At 44.6% G+C, this 21,232-nt stretch overlaps 1 protein-coding gene across 3 annotated transcripts in view; it reads right to left on the bottom strand.

The window, feature by feature from the left end:
• The window catches only part of LOC308311668 (vang-like protein 1), a 106,364-nt gene that overhangs the window by 68,677 nt on the left and 16,455 nt on the right, over positions 1-21,232 (bottom strand). For all 3 annotated transcript variants that reach the window (XM_080758455.1, XM_080758456.1, XM_080758454.1), the window contains one exon: positions 10,527-10,832. In XM_080758455.1, coding sequence (XP_080614581.1) covers positions 10,527-10,597 — 71 coding nt within the window. In that variant the 5' untranslated portion in view covers positions 10,598-10,832. The remainder of the gene's footprint in view (positions 1-10,526; positions 10,833-21,232) is intronic.

Consider the following 21,232-nt stretch of genomic DNA (forward strand, 5'->3'; position numbering starts at 1 on the left):
CATCTGTCGAATTCAACACACTTTCTGATATAAAAGTGAATAACATCCCTCCATGAATGAAAAGATTCTCCCGGTTACAACCAGATGAACCCCAGCGTCCCTGAAATGACAGAATATTCCGATAAAGGCAGACAACGGTTGGATTTGTGTCACGTTAATGTGCTAATATTCTGGGCAGGTCATAACCCGCATGGTCAACAAAGTAGTTTAGCAAGGTTTTACCAGAGAGAACAGCAGGACGTTGTTGTTCCGAGCCGTCATATACTTTCTCTCTCGTGTGAGGCAAAAAGCAGAGGGAAAAGAGAAGATATTTTCTTTCTGCAAGCGTGTCCTTTAATGCTAATCGCGTCTTCTGTGGGAGAGACAGTAGAACAGCAGTGGAACCAATGGGATTTCTACCACGCAGGAGGAGGATTTTGTGGTTTCCCGGTAGGCTTCATTAGGGGACAACCACCACCCACCTCCAACCAAACCACCACCTCACACCCTGCAGAGCAACACCACCCACCTCCAACCAAACCACCACCTCACACCCTGTAGAGCAACACACAGCAAAACCACTCTTTCTGCCACTGCATGTCGGGCTGCAACTATTGATTATTTTCTCAGCGATAATTCCATTTATTACTTTTTTTTTTACCGAACCAACGGAAAATGTGATTATTCTTTTAACCCATTTTGTGGCGGGAACCCCTTTTGGTGTTAGTATTATGTAATGCTTTATAGCTATTGAAAAATTGCAGATCTACAAGCTCATAGCGCGCCACCGAGTGGCGCGCTATACGAGCTTGTAGTTCTGCTATTTTTGAAAAAAATCAAAGAACGACTGACATAGAAACATAGCTTTTTCATAAAACTGTCTTTTTTCGAAGACATTTATAGAATCGTTCCCAGGTCAAAAGGGGTTAATAGCCTACTTTGCTGAATTATAGTTGATTTCATTAATATACAATTTGTGGTTTTTTACATTGCATTTCAGACTTTTACACTCTACATGAATGTTGAGAGTACGGGTGTTGTGTTGTTCTGTATCTGTTCTGTGATTGTTGTCATGTATCTGTTGTCTGTCCTGTCCTATGTGCAAACTTCAATAAAAATACTTGAATAATAATAATTTGCTGAATTACTAAATTGTCTAATATCTTACGAACAATTAAGCCTTATGTGTTATACTGTCGTACAAAGGTGTCATGCAAAAATAGCCGATCTACAGGCCCACCACATTGTGAGCTTGTAAATCACCGATTTTCTCTATTTTATAAATCAAAAATTTTATTAAAATCTATTTGTTTTTGTCATTGATTAAACTATACATCGATTAACTGTTGCACCCCAAGAACCCAGAAAACTGTTACGAACTTAAAAGGAACCCCATGGCTAATATGACAAATGTGCCTTAAAACATTATATAACTAAAATTAAAAACTAAAAACACTTTAAATATTTTATTTCTTTCATAAATAGAGAATCTTTCACTCAATAGGAACTGCTCCTGTCGCAAGTTGATGATGTCATATGTCTGTGTGGTCCAGCCCTATGGAATATATGGAATGCACATGCTAATAAAAAGTATTTAAAATATTGCTTTGATGCTCATATTTATACATATTTATTAGCATATGCACTCCATACATTCCATAGGGCTAGACCACATTGACATATGACATCATCAACTTGCGACAGGAGCAGCTCCCATTGAGTGAAAGATTCTCTATTTATGAAAAGAAAACTACAATATTTAAGGTGTTTTTACTTCTTTATTTTAGTTGTAGAGGGCAAGTATAATGTTTTAAGGCATATTTGTCTTATTAGCCTGCAGGGATCCTTTTAAATACTTTTAACCCCCCATGCTAAGGACTACTGGACTCTGCAGAGACACTCTCGATACCCACTCACGTGCACAATGGCGGTTCCCACCCTTCCATCTCCAGGATATCCTGCCTGCAAGGGGCCCTAATGAAGGAATAAGGCTCTGATTGACAGCAGCAGTCCTGCAGTCCTGCACAACTCCATTGGATCTAGGTGTTTTGATTAAAGGGAGTTCACCACACCGTTTCCTCAGTGCTATTATGGTACTTCCCCTCCAGCCCTGCGCGAGAGTGGCGGCTTCCGCCCCCCCCCCCAAAAAAAAACCCCAACAAAGGCTAGCCACAGTTTCCCAAAACCGCAAACAGAGAGGAAAGACTGTGAGGGTTTTGTGGTTCAACGTTTTCTTTTTTTTACAGTTTATCTTAGCCCGCTCAGAAATGTGCTGTTATTTTAAGTTGTTGATTTTAAAGTGTCGATAGCCAGACAGACGCTCCCGGAGTGAATAATTGTTAACTGTAAAATGGAGAGTTGGCAGTCAGCTCACCGGCCATTTTTCTTTGAGACATACAGTAGCACAGCAGGCAAGACGGAGCGGTGATAGATGGCGGAGGAGGGGAGCCGCGCGAACGAACAATTTCATTTGGCATTTGAAGGGAATTAGGTGATGCTCTTAGCCAGTCACCCAAAATTTGAGAGGACCTGTGATGTCATGTCATTTTCATTTGTGTTTTTTCTATTCACTTGGCCATTATAAGGTCCACAGAATGAGAGGTCTGCTCTGCCGGAAACATCACAAAAGAAAGAAAATGTTATGGCCATTTTTGTATACCACACCATAGACAACCAATATATGGCAACATTTCATCATACTTTAAGTAGGATGTGACATGATTCTGAATCCATTCCAAGCATTAGTTTTGCCCGAAAAACACTCCTTGGCCTAAAAACGGCCATAGCCGTCATCACAAAATGTAATGAGGTCAGCACTCAGTGGATATGGCCGTAGATTTTGAGTTATGGGAAACTTTAGTAGGCAGTGTACGAAACCGGTCTAGGTTCGCTGAAGAAGGAAAGGCCAAAAAAAGGACCTACAGACGTGTATACACGCCCAAGGACCCCCACAGTTTGATTTAGAAAAGAAGCGTGGACAGACCGGACACGTCCTTAGCATAATTAACATGTTAATTAAGATGGGGGACCGTCCGCAGCCAAATCCACTGACAAACAGCTCAGTCGATGAACGAGTAGTGATACTGCGGGGGAGTTTTCTTAATAAATCACTTCCTCAACCTGCCATCTTAGTCTGGCTGATGTGACTCTGATTCCAGACAGTCTGCAAAGACTTCTTTGATCTTCTTATTGCTGAAGTCAGTGACTCTGCCCTCAAGACCATAACCACTTAAATGAGTTGACCGGGGTCTCTCCCAGGACGCAAAAAATATATTAAGCTTCTTGGGCAGATTACAGGCTTTCTGAATATCATTCAAAGAGACTAATGTAAACCAGTGGTTCCCAAAGTGGGGTCCGGGGACCCCCAGGGGTCCTTGAGGGAGTTCCAGGGGGTCACTATAGCTAAATGATAGTTTGGAACCAAATGGACCCGTATGGGTCTGTAACTAAGAGAGTGTAAAAATGGAACCAAACAGACCCTAACGACTCAATTTGGTTAATTTTGTACACTTTCAGAGTTAAATTAACATTGCTTTTACAATATAAATTGTCTCAGAGATAGAAATGGCATTAAATGGGGGTTCCGTAGTCCGTACCCTAATTCATGTCAAACTGGGGGTCCTTGAAATCCATCCAGGACTCAATGAATGGAAATCCCTGCTAGAGCCGTAAAAATTTACTCATATGGGGGTCAGCCGGCTAATGAGTGTGTATTTGGGGGTCCTTGACATGAAACAGTTTGGGAACCACTGACTAGTCTGAACTGAATGCAGCTCACTGCTTACTGTGAAGTGGCAACAGGAAACTATCTGCCACCTCAATCACAACAGATCATTATCAGGCAGCCACTTCCATAACAACAACTAATAATATTAATCTCTATATACAGTAGGCACTTTTTTTTTTTTTAAACGCTTAACACAGTCCTTCGAAAGTACAGGGGAGCACTGTGCAATGCGTGTGTAACCTGTGTGTACAACTGTAAACTGTGCGGAGAGAGAGAAAAAACCATACTGGCAGTTATATTGCTATAATAACGCCCGCTGGAGTCTTGTTATCACAATCACAGACATGGGAGTGATTGACTGCATTTTCATTTCGGATAAATCAGGCGGGGGGGGGGGGGACGGGACCGGGAGGTTGACGTGCAGAGCCTTAATAAATAAATGATGGCTATCATCATTCTCCATGACTACAGCCTCAGTTTCTCCAGCAGCGTGCTGATGCAGTCTGGGATTAGGTTCATTGTAAATATGGGCAGGGGAGCCGTCATAGAAACATATAGCTTTTTCAGGAAACTGTCAAGGACATTTTTAGAATCTGATCTCAGGTCAAAATGGGTTTTAACGGAGGTATTGGAATTTAACTTCCAGTGTAGCTTCCTGGACAGGAATATTGGGAGCAGTGAGGGGGGAATGATGGGCCGGCGGGAGCACAGTGAGGGGGGAATGATGGGCCCGCAGACGCCTGGCGAGCTGAGGCAGACGCCTGGCGAGCTGAGGCAGAGCTCTGCCAAAGACTCAAGGAAAACCCTTTCTTCCCGCCGCAACACACCTGACGCTAAGAGCTCCCCCGCCATCACACTCTGGCCAGCTTCCGCGCGGGGGGAGAGATCGGGATGGAAAACCACGGTCATTTCACACCCACTCCAAAATGTCCGTGGAGGACCAAGAAGAAGTGACTTTGTTTTCTGCACGCACGCAAGCACGCACGGCTGGCTGGCTGGCTGGCCAGACCACGCACACACCGGTGAGGAACCGAGCCCCGGAGTCACCACCTGTAAGCCTATAAAAGGAGCCACAGTGTGGTCCGTGGTCCGAGCCAAAATGAAAAATGGCCGCGACCGGGCGTAGCGCTCAGCTAAGTCATCTCAAACCCATTAGAGAACGAGGCGAGATGAGGGGGAGAAAGAGAGAGAGAGAGAGAATTGTTTCTTAATGAGATAATGATATAGCTTGTGCCTAATGATGGGTTGAGGCGGGTCATGAGATCACTCTTCCTCTGATGTCGCAAAATGTGCTTTTTTAGCATTTCATCCATTCGTTGAGTGAAAAGTCCCGATTTAAACACCCGATATCAAAATATGAATCTCATTTCATTTTTCACAAGATAACCGGTGTAGGCCCTTTCGACGTGCCCAGTAACCTCATTCCTGGCTGGACAGCACACGCTGCAGGCAAGATCAGCGGTAAGTCCATTGTGCTGCAGGACCGGATGGGCCAAATCAACTGACAGCGTGTTGGGTTTTTGCTGTTGACACAGGTTGGGAGTTGAAGGGGGCCCTCATGGGAACTGGGAGTGATAAGCATTTCTGTGGCCCATGGCCACATGCCAGGATCAGCTCTCAACAGATAACACTGCAGCTAGGTGACGGAGGACAAATGACGCCTGCCACCGACTGTGTGTATACCCCAAACACCACAGAGGTCAAGTCTGAAGGGGGGGGGGCATACCTTGGCTTTTGTTTTCACAAAGTGAGAAAACCTTATACATCCACGTATGATAACAGCATCCTAAGGTTAGCAAGGAATATCACCTCTAATACTAAGCATGTGTTGTATGGAGAATATAGGTTGCTACCTTCAGGAAGGAGATATGGTGTTCCAGCATACAATAAGGTCAGACTAAAGAGGTCCTTTGTCCGCCATTCGACCTTGAGGCTTAATCAGGAGTTGTAGTAGCCACAGGATAATCTAAGCGGTGGATATTGCTCTTGTCTTCATGTCTTTATGTATGTAAATTGTCTTATGTCAAATGTGTGTACAGTATATGTGTTCTGCATACGTGGCTGCTGTGTCGCAAAATAAAATTTCAGTGTGAACTGACAATAAAGTACTATATCACATCACTAATCTAAGGATCAACGTTAGAGAGACCCCTAAAGCAGTGTTTTCTCCTATAAACAGCTATAGTGTGGATTCTGTCCTAACATAAACATTAAATGCCATTGACAATGAATGGATCATTTACGTCATACGTGTCTGAGCAAAGCGGCTTGGCCAATAAGGGACCACCACTCTTGGTGACGTAACTAAAGTATGTTTCAAGGATGGTATAAATTAGGTCAATAATTGATTAGAGCGCCCCTCACTTCACACAGGTGTGATTTCTTTTTAGGACTTTTTAGGACTCAAATGAGGTTTATGGAGATGGATTTTTAAAGAAGATGTTGTTATTCAAGGGGACACTTGGCGGATGATTTAATGTGAATCCTATGTAATGTTAATTCCTTTCTATTGAAATGTTTCTGGTGGTGATTTTCCAGGGTGAGCTCTCAACACAGAACTCATTTGGGAAGTGTTTTTGTATACAATATGAACGTTCCACATTACCAGTCGTTCTATTCTGAAGTTCTATACCAAGTTCCAAACCTGACCACTTAGACCCTACCAGTAGAACCGATCTATATGGTCAAACGTTACAGTGTTATAGCTTGTGTTTTAGTCATATCTTTATTATGACATGCTCAGAATATAGGGACGCTGAGGTTCATGAGTTTAAATAGGCTTTGTGGTTATGCCCATCGCTGATTGAAACCTTGCCTGCTCACTGGATCAAACTTAGATTTCTTGTGCATTGTTCCTTGTGGCTTCTTGCCTTGTTCCAAGTCACTGACTGTTACAGCACATTGCCTCAAAAGAGAGGCATTGCCCAGGCTGCAGAAAATGGTACCCGTGAGTATTCTAACTGTGAATGAATTGGCTTAAATTATCCACTTAATCCCATGCCAATGCAGTATGCTGCCATATAATTGGAGTACAACCAATCAAAGGAAGCAATTTTACACATGAGTAGCTGCTAATGTGAGATTGGCAATTCAGTAATCAGTGAAGTGACAGAACAGAAAAACCCAGAACTTTTTCTGAAGTTTATATCCCTAAAAGCTTTTTGAAGTGCATTCGTACATTCAGGACATAAAGAGGACATAGCTTTGCTGCAATTGTATTATGGTGAAATGTTAAAGAATTAGATACGAATGCATTGTGCTTGCGTTTCCTATTGTTATATATAAATGTTCAACTTTATCTTAACCCATTCAGGACGGAAACCCCTTGGTGTTTTAAGCATTATGTTATACTCTAGCTATTGAAAAAAATTGCAGATCTACAAGCTCATAGCACGGCACCCGAGTGCCGCGCTAAGAGGTTGTAGATCTGCCATTTTTTTTAAATCTTGGAAATGTGGCGCAAATCTTTGAATATATATTCTTTCAGAGCGAACGTTTTTAACTCAAATCTTTGCTTCCTGCAGGGGGAGGGGTCGGTGGGGGGAAATTACATATAATTTCTGAGGTCCTTGAGCATGAAATAGTTTGAGAACCACTGACATAGACACAGGTTTTTCAGAAAACTGTCATGATTTAGAATCTGGTCTCAGGTCAGGTCTCGGATGTGAGATTTCATAGCCACCGTACAACAACATATCCACGCACCATTCACTTTAATACAAATCAGTTTCTTGCAGCTTGGAAACTCGATGGCCTGCCCTCATTTCAGTCCAGCACAAAGCCCTCTCACAGAGCCATTGTATCCTTTAATCATAATAAAGAATAGTCTCTCGGGTATAGTTATACTGCTCTACACTGTTGAACATGTGCCACGCTGGAGAGAGAACACACACACTCGTCTCAGCTTGGCTCGTCCCAAGCGCTCACCAGGGAGCGATGATCATAGATAGACAGAGCAGACACTATAGGGAAGCCAGGGGATTTTTTTCTCTCACTCCATCCAAAGTGTCCTGGCGACACAGACGCCAGTCGGGTGTGACCAATTGACCCGGTATAGATATTGTGTGTAGAGAGTGCCAGAGCTGACGCAAAGGGAACATCTCCAAACAATCGTGCCACCTTCTGTTTGCGGCTGAGGGCTGACCATCGAAACTATTAACTCTTATCTTATACGAATATACGCCATCCTTCCATTTGCGGCCTTCTAACAAATTGTGTCTGTGCGTGCGTGCATGAGAGCGTGCGTAAATGCGAAATGCGTGTGCTTGTGTGTGGAAGGGGTGGGGAGGGGGGGGGGGGGGGTTGCGTACTTACACATGCCTATGAGCGAGCGAGCCACACGAACACTCGAACGGGCCCTTGGCATCAGTGTAATTAGACAACAGCGATCCAGAACTGACTCGTGCATTACCTTCAAACGAACACAGCTAGGGGTTTCAAAAAGGCAACAATTTCGTTTTTTTTGCGTATCAAATGATTGGCCAGCCGGTGGCCCTGGCACAGCCCTGGCACAGCCGCGACAGCACAGCCGTGACGGCACAGCCGCGACCAGAAGTGCATGTGTGGGCACAGAGGAGCGGCCTCGCCTGGCAGGGATGCCCCAATTATCTGTCATACGCTTGAAAAGGCTGCAGATACAGGAAGCCACAAACCCGATTTATCTCCCTCCCCCTCCCCCTCCTCCCTTCCTCTCTCTCTCTCTCTCTCTCTCCCTCTCGCACGCCCTCTCTCATTCCAAACAAAGTGGGACCACTTTCGCTCCCTGTAACTTGGAAGTACAAGGACAAATTCCTGCCCTTGGGAATGTGTGCTGAAAGCGGAGGGGGGGGGGGGGTGATACGCCTGCCCCCAGCCCCTTTCTTGAGAGAGTGGGGACAGTCTCCAGTCTAGAGGGGTGGGGTGGGGTGGGCTTACAGTTGGGGGGCGGGGGGAGGACATGGGGGGAAAGAAGGGCGCCCGTCAAGTGGAGCTGAACAAGAGAGGGCAGCTGCCTCTTCATCACGCTGGTGGTATGGGGGGGGGGAGGTAGGGTACTATGAGTAGAGGGTGTATGCGGGTACTATGAGTAGAGGGTGTATGTGGATACTATGAGTAGAGGGTGTATGTGGATACTATGAGTAGAGGGTGTATGTGGATACTATGAGTAGAGGGTGTATGTGGATACTATGAGTAGAGGGTGTATGCGGATACTATGAGTAGAGGGTGTATGCGGATACTATGAGTAGAGGGTGTATGCGGATACTATGAGTAGAGGGTGTATGCGGATACTATGAGTAGAGGGTGTATGCGGATACTATGAGTAGAGGGTGTATGCGGATACTATGAGTAGAGGGTGTATGTGGATACTATGAGTAGAGGGTGCACGCGGATACTATGCGCATGCATGAAGTGAATGGCAGATTGAGTGCACGGCAAACCGAGTGGCAAAGTGAGTGACAAAGTGAATTTAATGTTGTTTAAAGTCATTTGCAATGCAATCAGATGGGACTTTTCTGTTTGGATGTATATGGGCTGTCAAGGCCAGAAAGTAGTTTTTGGTCACTCAGTACTGGAATTCCCGCATACCCTATATAGATACTCCTGGTCAAATATGACTCCACTACTACGAGTGAAAGTTAATCAGTACAAGAAAGTTGTAGTTGAGAAAGTGCAATTCTTAAAAAAAATACAAATAACAAAGTACATTGTTTCTATTAATATCGGCGTATTGCTGAATTGAATAATTTCCCAAAACACTCAACTATTTAAAAACAAATGAAATCTATAATAGTGAAAATAGCAGAGCGACAGGTGTGACTATTTTCACTAGTCCAAAAACATTTGTTTTTGTCTTTCAAAAATTTGAGTGAAAGACAAGTCAGGTTGGACATGTCTGTCTCTCCATGCAGACTGAAGGCCTGGGCAAGCCGGGGTCCCCCTCTCCACCGCAACAGGTGCCGGGGGGGGGGGGGGATGGGACGCCAGTGAGAGTTATGGGGGAATGAGAGAGATCTATATAGCTGAATGGTCATATGTACAAGGGACGGACTGTTTTGGAACGGGAGCCTCTTCTCAATGTCCCTCTCCTCTCCTATCATCTCTCTCTCTCTCTGCATCCGCTGATGGCATCACTCAGCCGGGCCCCTTCAGCACCTGTCCGGTGCCCGGGGGCCTCCGCTGCCTTCCTGAGAGCCGTCAACTAAGAGCTATTTCACCACTGACAGGCTAATGGGTCCCCGGGGGTACCACAGGACACCACAGACAGACAGACAGACAGACACGTGCGTCCGCGCGAACGCAGGGACACATACTGACAGAACAGACAGGAGGACAGGAGGGCTGAGTGAGGTCTTCCTCACTCTGTAAACGAAGAAGGAAGGCGGCCGAGGGGAAAATGGCGGAGGTATAATTTCAGAACAAACTGAAATAAGACGTGTCGTGAACTTGCAGGTTTTTGAAACACTTTGTATTACGTTTTATGGAATCTTGCCTGATTTTGGCCTAATTCACATACATTTGGATCTAATCATGTGGATCTCAGGATAAACAGGGGAACGGCGTGCATGGCTTCAATGTGGATCTCGGACTTGATGTGGCCAGCCCTGTGTCATCGGTTATACACGATGGATATTTTACATGATACAGGAGCCCCACTGACTTCAATCAATGAATAAAGTGCAGGTACATGAAATTGGCTCTGATCAGTCGAGCAGTTTGCGAGGCCTATATTATAGCTCCAACACAGACACACAGACAAGACAACACAAGCAGACACCCCTTATAGATGGCGACACTCCGAACACAGTGGAAATGTGATGCGACTGTGACTCGGCCCCCTTACCCGTGCCGGTGAGACCCCCGGGAGCGTCCCGAGTAGTAGGAATACCCCGAGTAGGTGGACTCCGTGTCCATGGCGCCGGCGCGGCGGTGGTGCCCGCCGGGCAACTGGCCTGCTGGGGGCGCTACAGAGAGGTTGCTGGGCTTGACCGCCGGAGGCAGGCGCAGCGGGACCTTGTGGGCCGTCTTGTCGCGCAGGAGGCGATTGATTGGCTCGTTCAGGAGATTGACGCAGCTGGCGGCAGGCTGTCGGGGGTCAATCTTGGAAGCGGCCCCGGGGGGCTCTCCTCCGTGCTAGGAGACGTCAAACCTTTTGAATGAGAGAAACGGAGAGGAGAGAGAGAGAGAGAGAGAGACATTTAATACGAGTGTTAGGAATTGTCTGGGAGAGTTGCCCGGCATACTTCACCGGTGCACAAGCGAAGAGAGGCCAACTCCAAAAATGAGGTGGATTCCTGATCAAAAGTTTAACAGGGTTATCTGACACACAACAAGCATGCACACAACAGCCCTGCAGCAAATCAACGTTTGGAAGAAGTGGGGCCAAGTTCAAAATGCACGCAAGGTGTGTGCGATCGTCTCCCATTCAAACATTCCCATTTAGATCACTGAACGCAACTTAGTTATCCCATTCTGACCTGAGATCAGATTCTAAAAATGTCTTCTACATCCTGACAGTGTTCTGAAAAAGCTATGTTAATATGTCAGTCGGTCTTCGATTTTTACACAATTTAACCCTCTATACTTGGTGAAGTAATACTTGGTCCGCTCCATTTCCCCCAAATCTTTCGCCCAAAAATAACAAATCTACAAGCTCACAACCCTAAGGATCTAAGGGGAACATGCTTGGCAAATGTTCCCGTAGAATAGAGATGCTATAGAGGGTTAAGAGTAAGCACAATCTAAAAGGTCTGTTTTTCTGACAGCAAGAACCTGCAGCTATTCCATGCTGTTCAAGTACAGCTATACAGTCGAGTGCTTCCGATATAAAAAAAAGAAAAGAAAGAAAATTGGCTGACAGCTGCTATTCAGTTGAAATCTCTGACACACAGCAAACAATTTTCATCCGACATTGGAGAGCTTTGTGGTGAGATGTCAGTGAAGATAAGATTCCTTTTTACAAGCAATCCTTCAGAGTAACATTTCGGAGTATGTAGCTACGGGCAAAATAAAATCAGAATTTCACAGAGCTGTTCCAAACAATTACTTCAAAACGAGCTGGACTGAGATGACTTTGTTGCAGATGGAATTGGTTACATGTATTGATAAATCTAATAATGTACGATTCACTCAACGCAGCCCAGTTATTGCCTTGTAAAATTATTATCCATATTAGACCGTCCTTGATCTCCATAGAGAAATGCAGGTGTCATAGCAGCAACGGCACTAAGCATGAAGCACACGATGGGTACAGGTACAAACAAGATTAAAAATATAAAAAAAAAAAAATAGCATCTTATTCTGCACTTGGTCTGATCGAGTTAAGATAATGTATATTCTATAATAAATATGAGCAGCATACGTAGAATGTCCAATCTATCACCAGTAATTAATATGAGCATATATCGCCTATGAATGTATATAGAAAAATCAATGATAAATTAAATGTACAGCACACTACAGATTATCGACAAGTGGATGAGAGACTGGATACGATGTCTATCGTCTATACAAGTCAGAAGAACTCTAAAGCAATAACAGTAACAGTCCAAACCAGAGTAATCTATAGTGAGAGAGTGGCAACACTATATCGTTGTCTCCCATTGTAACAATGGAATGCGGAAGGTGTCATTCTATCTCAGTTCCGATGTCTGGAACTATATCCCATAGCGGCCCGCTTTGCGGCGAGATCAAAGCATGTCGCCACTCTCTTACTAGATTACTCTGGTCCAAACGTATAGCGTTGCACACTGGTCTGGTACAAACATAGTGTGCGTGGCACGTGCGTGTGTTAAAGCGCAAATAACATGCATTTTAAAACTGCTTTTAATATTTCCCTCAAAGTTATTCCTAATGGTTTGAGCCTCAATCACTACTCTGATATAACCAGCCCTTGTCATTTCTTTCTGGACTTTCAAAGCAGTTTTAGATGCAGTACGACAATGTCCTGAGTTGGTGGGGGTGCTGATATGCAGATTATTTAATATTTGAGTCATTATAATACCGATGCTAGATAAAAACCAGGCTTGTTTCCATTCCATGCCAGCTTGGAAAAATCAACAATGGTGGACATTGTAAACAAAGTGGAAATGTACATTTGGAACTGAAGACTGAAGAAGAGGGGGAATTATACAAAGTAGGGTGACATTGATGACATCACGATGAGACCAAAATCAGTTGAGCTGTTCCTGAGAGCAATTTCCATTAAAGCACCTGTGTGATATGAAAGCCTGATTGTTCAAAATGGGTTATTTGTGGGGATAGAAAACACATATGGGAGCCCCAAAAACACAAAAGAAATGGAAAAAAGTTGAATTTTATGTTATAGGTCGTTTAACAATTTCCGATTGGACGGATTATGTCAGCGATTCGGATTGGAGGACTACATAAAGGCATCCCATAATGCTCCAACCTTACCTCATTTCACCCCCTCCCCCCCCCTTCCAAATCTAGTCTAGCATTATCTCCCCGGGAGCCATCAAAATCAGGGAGGGGGGAGGGGGGGGGGAGGCAGAAGCCAGAAGGGGGCTCTGGCGGAGGTTGTTTGTGCACAACAGTGTGCCTTAACCCATTCTGACCTGAGATCAGATTCATACGAGGTTTCCACTGGACACACACTGGTCTGATTAACCCATTCTGACCTGAGATCAGATTCTAAAAATGTCAGTCGTTCTTTGATTTTCAAAAAATAGCAGACCTACAAGCTCATGAGCTTGTAGATCTGCTATTTTTCAATAGCTAAAGCATTACATGATGCCAACACCAAAATGGGTTCTTTGAGGGAGTTCCAGGGGGGTCCCCCCCAGCTATTATAGGTCATTTGACTATAATATCTTTTGCTTTTTTTTTTTTTTTAATTGGAATCCTGAAAAGCAACCTATTTATTTAATTTCAAATGCATTTAGTTAAGTTATGTTAACTTTATGAACGAAATAGTGGCCAAAAAACTACTTTCTGGCCTTGACAGCCCATATACATGCCATTCACTGTATGCATGCGAATAATACCCTCTATAACATTTTAATACTAGTAATTAAGCTACTGACTGAAGAAAATTCAAGCGGCTCATGTTTGCATGTTTGGAATTGTAACAGCTGAAATCAATATTATATCAGTATTCTGATATTTAACCTGCGGGGCACATTAACCCATTTTGGGCGAGAACCCCTTTTAGGTGTTAGCATTGTGTTATGCTTTAGCTATTGAAAGATAGCAGATCTACAAGCTCATATAGCGCGCCACCGAGTGGCGCGCTACGAGCTTGTAGGTCTGTTATTTTTGAAAAGTCGTAAAAATGTGGTGCAAATCTTTGAATATATATTTCCGAGAAAACATTTTTAACTAAAAGATTGGCTTCTGGGGGGAGGGGGGTCCCTGGAACTACATATTTTGAGATGGGGGGGGGTCCGTGGCCCAATAGAGATAATTCTGGGGGTCCTTGACATGAAAATTGTTGAGCCCCACTGACATAGAAACATGGGGTTTTTCAGAAAAAGATTAGGATTTAGAAGACTTTTTTTTTTTAAATCGACTTCAGTCCAAAATGAGTTAAGTGAAGGTGGGGGGGGGGGGCAGCCGGGTTGCCCATGTATGCTTTGCACCACCGAGTACAAATGAGGCACTGCTGCTGCTGAGCCGTTTGGCTCGGGTGCAGCATTCCGATCTGCTGGCATCACTGCACCGCCCAGCCATAAACTGCTACAGGTGAAACATCTCCACACACACACACACACACACAGCAGCCATCAACACAGTCAGAACAGCAAAACCACACAAGCTTCCGACAGAACCACAAACCCAAAGCCCAGCCAGGTTTGGGGTACAATGGCCGACCGACCCCACAATTTTGGAGAGTCTTTATAGCTCACAGATTTTACTAATGTTTTGACCCACATCACATTAGGTCAAAAATGTGCAAAAAATGTAATTCTAAACAAGACTTTTCATTAAATTGATGATTAAGATATACAAGCTCACAACGTATCATAACGTGACGCTTTGTGAGCTTGATTTCTTTTTTACTGATGTCGTAAAAAAGTCAGTATTTTAGTACTATAGTGCCATCAGTCTGGCACTAGCCTAGAACTTACTATAACATGAAAATACATGTTTTCTATTGGCTATTGCAAATGGTCTCTTCAAAACATCCTCACGGAAACCGCACTTTCTTTTCCTTTGTCTCATAATATAATATTATGCCATTTGGTGAACGTGCTTCCATGCAACGCTCCCCGCAGCAAAGCAACTGCATTAAGTCATTCAGGACGGGAACCCCTTTTGGCGCGTTAAGCATTATGAAAAATGGCAGGTCGATCTACAAGCTCACGAGCTGGTATAGATCTCACGAGCTTGTAGATCTCACAATCGTGAAAATGTGACACAAATCTTTGAAAATATATTCTTTCACAGTGAACGCTTTTAACTCAAATATTTGTTTCTGCAAAGAAACCCCCCCCCCCCCCCCCCCTTCCCTCTTTTCCCTCACTGTATATGTTTATTTTCCCTTTTTACCTCCATTATGATGAATTCCTGTTCTGTTCTTTGACTATATTGAAGTGTCTATTTGTATGTCTCTAAATGTTTTGATGAATTGAACATGGTGGACCCTGTTGTAAACAAGTGTAATGCTTAATTGGGTCGTCCACTCACTCCCAGTTATAACAGTCTTTGTATTGAGTTTGTGCTTGAAATGTACTGTAATTCTGCAAACTGTTAATAAATATGTCAATCAATCAATCAACGCATGGGGACAAACATATTTTCAGATGGGGGTCCACACAGCCACAACAGATAATTCTGGGGGTCCTCCTTGACAAGGTTGAGCACTATACTGACATAGAAACAGGTTTTTCTTTTCAGAAAACAGGTTTTTTTTTTTAGAATCGACCGCAGGTCTAAATGGGTTAATTACGGGCGCAAGTCAATATATTCGCTCGTCTCTCTCTCTCTCTCTGCAACGTTTTCTCTCCAGGAGTGCGACGGTCTCGGTGGACCTGCATGAATGAAGTCATTTCCAGCCGCTGCCTCAAACAGAGCTGCATTCTTTTCCCAAGAGGATCAATGTGCAGTGAAAAAAAGAATCTAAAGTGCTGAGGGCAGCGTCTGCAGATTCAAAGTCAACTCAAGCATCAAGTGGATTGTGATATCAAAGGCTCCCGAAAAAAGCCCCCCCCCCCGCCCTCCACCACCCATCCTGGAACTAATTCCATATGTAGTCGTCCGTCGTCATCGTCCCCCGCCCGTCCCCCCCCCCCCCCCCCCCCGCCGCCCCCCAGCAGGTGGATATGGTTTTTAGAGTCTACTTTAACCCATTTTTTACCTGAGATCAGATTCTAAAAATGTCTTCTATACATCCTGACAGTTTTCTTGAAAAAGCCATGTTTCCATGTCAGTCGTTCCCGGCCCAAAATGGATTAAAAGGAGCCATAGAATGATAAGGACCCTTTCATTTGAGTGCCCTTGATTTGAGTAAATGCACGGGAGAAGATGGTTTGCAGTTGGAAGAAGAATGTGTGGAATGGCATGGGAGAGCAGCGCTGTCACGATCACATTCTAGGGGACGATTAAGACCATTGCTGAACTGTACAAAGAAAGGACCGACACAAAAGACCGCCGGCACCAAAAATCAAAATGTACTATGGCCAAAATAGCAGATCTACAAGCATCACAGTCCAGTGGTTCACAAACCCTACTCCCAAATTATATTAATTTTGATGCGCCTCCCCCCCCCCCTTACCCATCTGCAAGGATTTTGTGCCAGGGACCCCTCTAAGAGAAGATTTGCGTGGTTAAATGTTTTTCATAATTGTTCAAGATTTTTCACTTTTCTTTGAGAAAGCAGATGTGACAAGATCACCACACATTGCATTGCAATACGTTGTATTGTAGATCGGTTATTTTCAAATACAGTCCTATAAAATAGGGTTAAAGTAAAGACAGACAATAAAGTCAGGAACCCCCTCAAGGACCCGCTGGGTCCCCCAGCCCAGACTCCTTTACTTTGAGAACGACCACTCAATCAACTGGAAGTCCTTACCTCAGCAACTAACAGGTCAGGATGTTCCAATATTATCAAGACAAATGAAAACACACACAGAGAGAGAGAGAGAGAGAGAGAGAGAGAGAGAGAGAGAGAGAGAGAGAGACTTGCGAGTCAAACTCTAATACAGTACAGTACATAACATTGTCAGTCTTTGCCAGCTGCTACAGGCAAGGCCAATAAGATGATATCTGGCTCTGGAGTATGAAGGCTTTCAAGAGCCTTCTCCTTATCTTATTTCTTAGTCGCATCATTGTCGTCGTGTCTTTCACTCATGTCAAACCTTATTATTATTATAATGTCAACTTTATTGTTGGTATATTACGTATGTTTTTCCTGCGCAAGCAAAATGTTTCTTCGTGGACGCATTGCTCTATATGGCCCAGTTAAAACATAACCGTGAGACCGTATAAGCCAGCCAAATCATACCTCTGCACAGATAGTGCAGCGTTGTTCTTCCCACATACACTGTATACACGTACAGTACTGTACTTTGAGCCTGCCTGACCCAAATAGGAGCTGACATGAGCTACATGTTTAAAAGAAAAAATAAAAAAGAACATATACCGGTAGTCAAGTGTATGCTCAGACAGCCACCTTTCTAATTGGACCTGGGCAATGAGAAGAATGGCAGCTATTCAAAAGTAGGGCAGCGAGCGAAACTCGCTCGCTGCAGCACCTCAAAACTCTCCCAGAGAGAGAGAGAGAGAGAGAGAAACAATGATTTAAAGTCAAGTTATGCACCAGCACGAGGAAGGACCTGTCCAGGTCATATTGTAATGTGTGTATATACTTTTGAGTAATCCCTGGCACAGAGCTACTTTCTCAAACATCTACCAATTACCAAGAGGCCTATAACACGATACAGTATATGATCGGCCTTGCCTGCATGCCTCTTCTTCTCCAGTCTCCTCTCCCTGTGTGTCCTGACATGTCTCAGAGCAGTGACGTTTCCCACCGACCGTCCTTGAACTCTGGCATGAAACCTGCGAGCGCCGCGATGCTATAAAAACGCGCTGATTTACTGCCACAGTCGCCATAAAGGGTGGATAGGAAATGGAACAAACTCTACCTCCCCCCACCCCACCCGTAGGTCATCCCTGTGGGGAGGGTCTCTCTGCATGCTTTTTTTGAGTGGTGCACTCCCTTACGGAGCTGTGTGTGTGGGTGCCTGGATGGGTATGATGGTTGTTTTTCACAGGCCTGCACCCTGCTGTGGTCCCTGTGGGTCTGGAACTTCCGGGGAATCGGGGATCCCCCCCGGGGACCCCCACACACACGACTCACTTCACACGGGTGTGATTTTTTTTATGAAGCCTGGCTGGGTCTTCTGAACACTTTACTCAGCAGTGCCGAGGGACACCGTCTTTATCGGGTAGCATCGGAAAGGGGGGGGAGCGAAAAAGCACACGTATGACTGGCTAACACTGGATCCAAACACACTGTGGGTGGGGGCAAAACATGCTTTGTGACCCAAATCTGGTGTGTGTGTGTGTGTGTGTGTGTGTGTGTGTGTGTGTGTGTGTGTGTGTGAACATGCCCGCCGTTGTGTTGCATGAGTCATGTCACTCCGGCAGGTCGCTTTGAACTTGAAGGTTTCACACTCTGGGCCCGTCTGTCAGCACGACGTCTATAGAACGTTCATTCCGTGAATAATTTCAACCGTCTGAATCACCTGCGCGTGCGGCGACATAAACAAAAAAACACGCTGCTCCCTCTCTCGACCGGTTCTGGGGCGGCCGCGTACCGCCCATGTGACACCCGTGTCACATGGGCGGTGAAAAGTACATGTACTGCTGTGTGTGTGTGTGTGTGTGTGTGTGTGTGTGTGTGTGTGTGTGTGTGTGTGTGTGTGCGCTCTATGATTCACGTGCTACTCATCTTCCTAATGGCTCTAAAACATTAGAAGATGTGTGGGAAACTACCGTGTCAAAAGCAAATTTAGAATCCCTTCATTCAAAGAGGCTAGTGTCTAAACTTGACTGACGGAATATGTAACCAATTAGGTGACTACATTACCTCTAAAAAACAGTGCTAACCATAACCATATATCATTCCAGGTCATACAAATTAAAATGTTCAAGAACAAAGTAAGAGACAGAGTACAGTGAGATATTTTATTGCTGCATTTCAGCCCGTGTTGTTTTTGGCAGGAAATATAGATTTTAGTTTAGTCTCTTGAATAGCTTCCATTTAGTCTTAGTCAAAAAAGTAAGACTAAGTATCCTAAGATTTTAGTCGACTAAATCTACAGTTGATTTAGTCGACATAAATGCATTTTGGTGGGCCTCGATGCCGTCGTAATGGCCGATTCTCACTTGCTGAAAATAGCAGATTGTTATGAGCTTGTAGATCTGCTATTTTCAGCATACAACCAATATTGTAAAATGACTTATACTTGATCTCTTGTACACTAGTCCCTTCCTAATATTTTAGTCCAGTTTCTATTTGTCGACGAAATTGTAAGTATATTTAGTCTCAGTTTTAGTCATCATATAGCTTAGTTTTAATTTAGTTTCCATGTAGTTTGTTAGTGAAAAAAGGTAGTCGACGAACATTTCCCGTCTTAAGTTGACGAAATCAACACCGAGCACAGCGGTTTGAGGATGTCTCACCAGAGTTGCCACTTGCCAGGTCTGTGTGACAATTAAGACAGCCCAATGGTCAACCAAAACTATATAAATCAAAACCATCCCAGTGTGCAGCTAAACCTGCAGCGCAGTGCCACAACTCAAAATATCTCACCATACAGGGAGAGAGATGTGTAGTAACAAATTATCCACTGGTCACGTTCTTGTGCGTGCGGGCATCCATCCACTGCGTCTGCATGCGTTCAAGGGCTTTCCCACCAGGCTTTGCCTCCCTCCCTCCCTCCCTCCCTCCCTCCCCCCTGCCACGGGGCAGGAACATCAGCCTGGGGAAACGTCAGACTATAGTGTACAAAACACTGGCCATAGCCTACAGGCAGCCACGCCCACGTCATCCCCATACCATCAGGACATGATCCTCCACTATAACCCAGTTCATTCACGCACACTGAATCAGCCAACATATAGCTAACACAGGAAGCTTCATTAGTCTCGCGTACTAAGCCAGACAACTATTCCACAATCTCCGTAGATACTGTATAGAGTCTGGACCTACACCTCCCAAGAGCCGAGTAACCGTCTCTGCTGCTCATCAGAAAGATATTCCACCAATCACGAGTCACGACGCGGTGTTGTCACATTGGAATTACACAACGAGACGGAAGCATAGAGTCATACTAGTGTACGAGCTTCATGTTATTTGTGCGCGGCCGCAGGATAGTGAAAGAAGAAATAACGCTGAAAAAAGCAGTGAGAGAAGAGATACTGCTTGTTTTGACCGTCAGAATGCAGTCAGAATGTCAGACTCGCTCACATCTCAGACTCAACCTCAATTAGCACTCTTCTCTCCTGGTATCGCTTCTTCAATCACCTTTATTTTATTTGACGTATGATACACAAAATGTATAGCTAAAATAGCAGCATTGAGCCGCTATATCCAAAGGATGCCGACAACTGAACGCGAGTTCCGCATGGCGTAATGGGAACTTGGAATTCTAGACCTCGAAGGGAAGGGTTGCGGTCTTGGTACCGCTGTACAGTACTGTCGATTTGTTTTGGGTACCTGGGCAGCTCTGTCATCCGTCCCGAGGGGATTTCCATCCGCCGCGTTAATCCTTTTGAAAGCGGAGCGGTGGGGAGATAGGGAGGACGCTGAATGATGGATTAATGTGGTCAAAAGGACCATATACCGGTTATAATAGCCGGTCTACAACCTTACGACGCGTGGCACGTTGTGACGCATTGTGCAACGTGCATGCATTGTGCGTCGTTGCTCGTATATCTGCAATTCTTCGCCAACTGTACTTCGTCCCAGAACAGGGATGCTATAGGAGTTCCTGGGGTGAATGTTATGTTAGAGGTTACAGGCTATTGGCGGATGAACTTATGAGACGTAGCTTGCGGAGTTAGTTCAGTCAGACATACTCGAGGGAGTTCATGCCGTGCTCAAAAGGCGCATACTATACTCAAGGGGTTAATATGCTGCTTTACTATGTGGGTGCAAGACCCACATGTCATTCGCTGATGTGGCAGTCAGCTGACCAATTGGGCGGGCTATACTTAAGCTCACTAGACTGCATGCTCTTCCTGCCTTCCTCTGCACATGGTTCCTGGTTGTTATGTGATGTTTGCTCCCACCACCACCCCAGCACCACCGGTGGGCTCTGTTATTTATGTTCCCCATGCGGGGGGGGGGGGTTATTGTATATCTATCTCCCTGCTCTTAATGTCTAATGTTGGTGTTTGATCGTGCCGAGCAGGGAGAAAATGCAGCAGAGCCGAACGCCAAGATAATGTATTATATGCACACTTGTATTCTCATCTCATTCTATAATAAATATTGGTCCAATCTATTTGTGAGTTGTCTGTTGTCTAGCTGTTCCAGAAGGGAAACTGAAGTCCACAACGCTAGCAGAGAGGGAA

This window comes from Protomyctophum bolini (assembly GCF_963924005.1).
Source record: "Protomyctophum bolini genome assembly, chromosome: 24".
NCBI lineage: Eukaryota > Metazoa > Chordata > Actinopteri > Myctophiformes > Myctophidae > Protomyctophum > Protomyctophum bolini.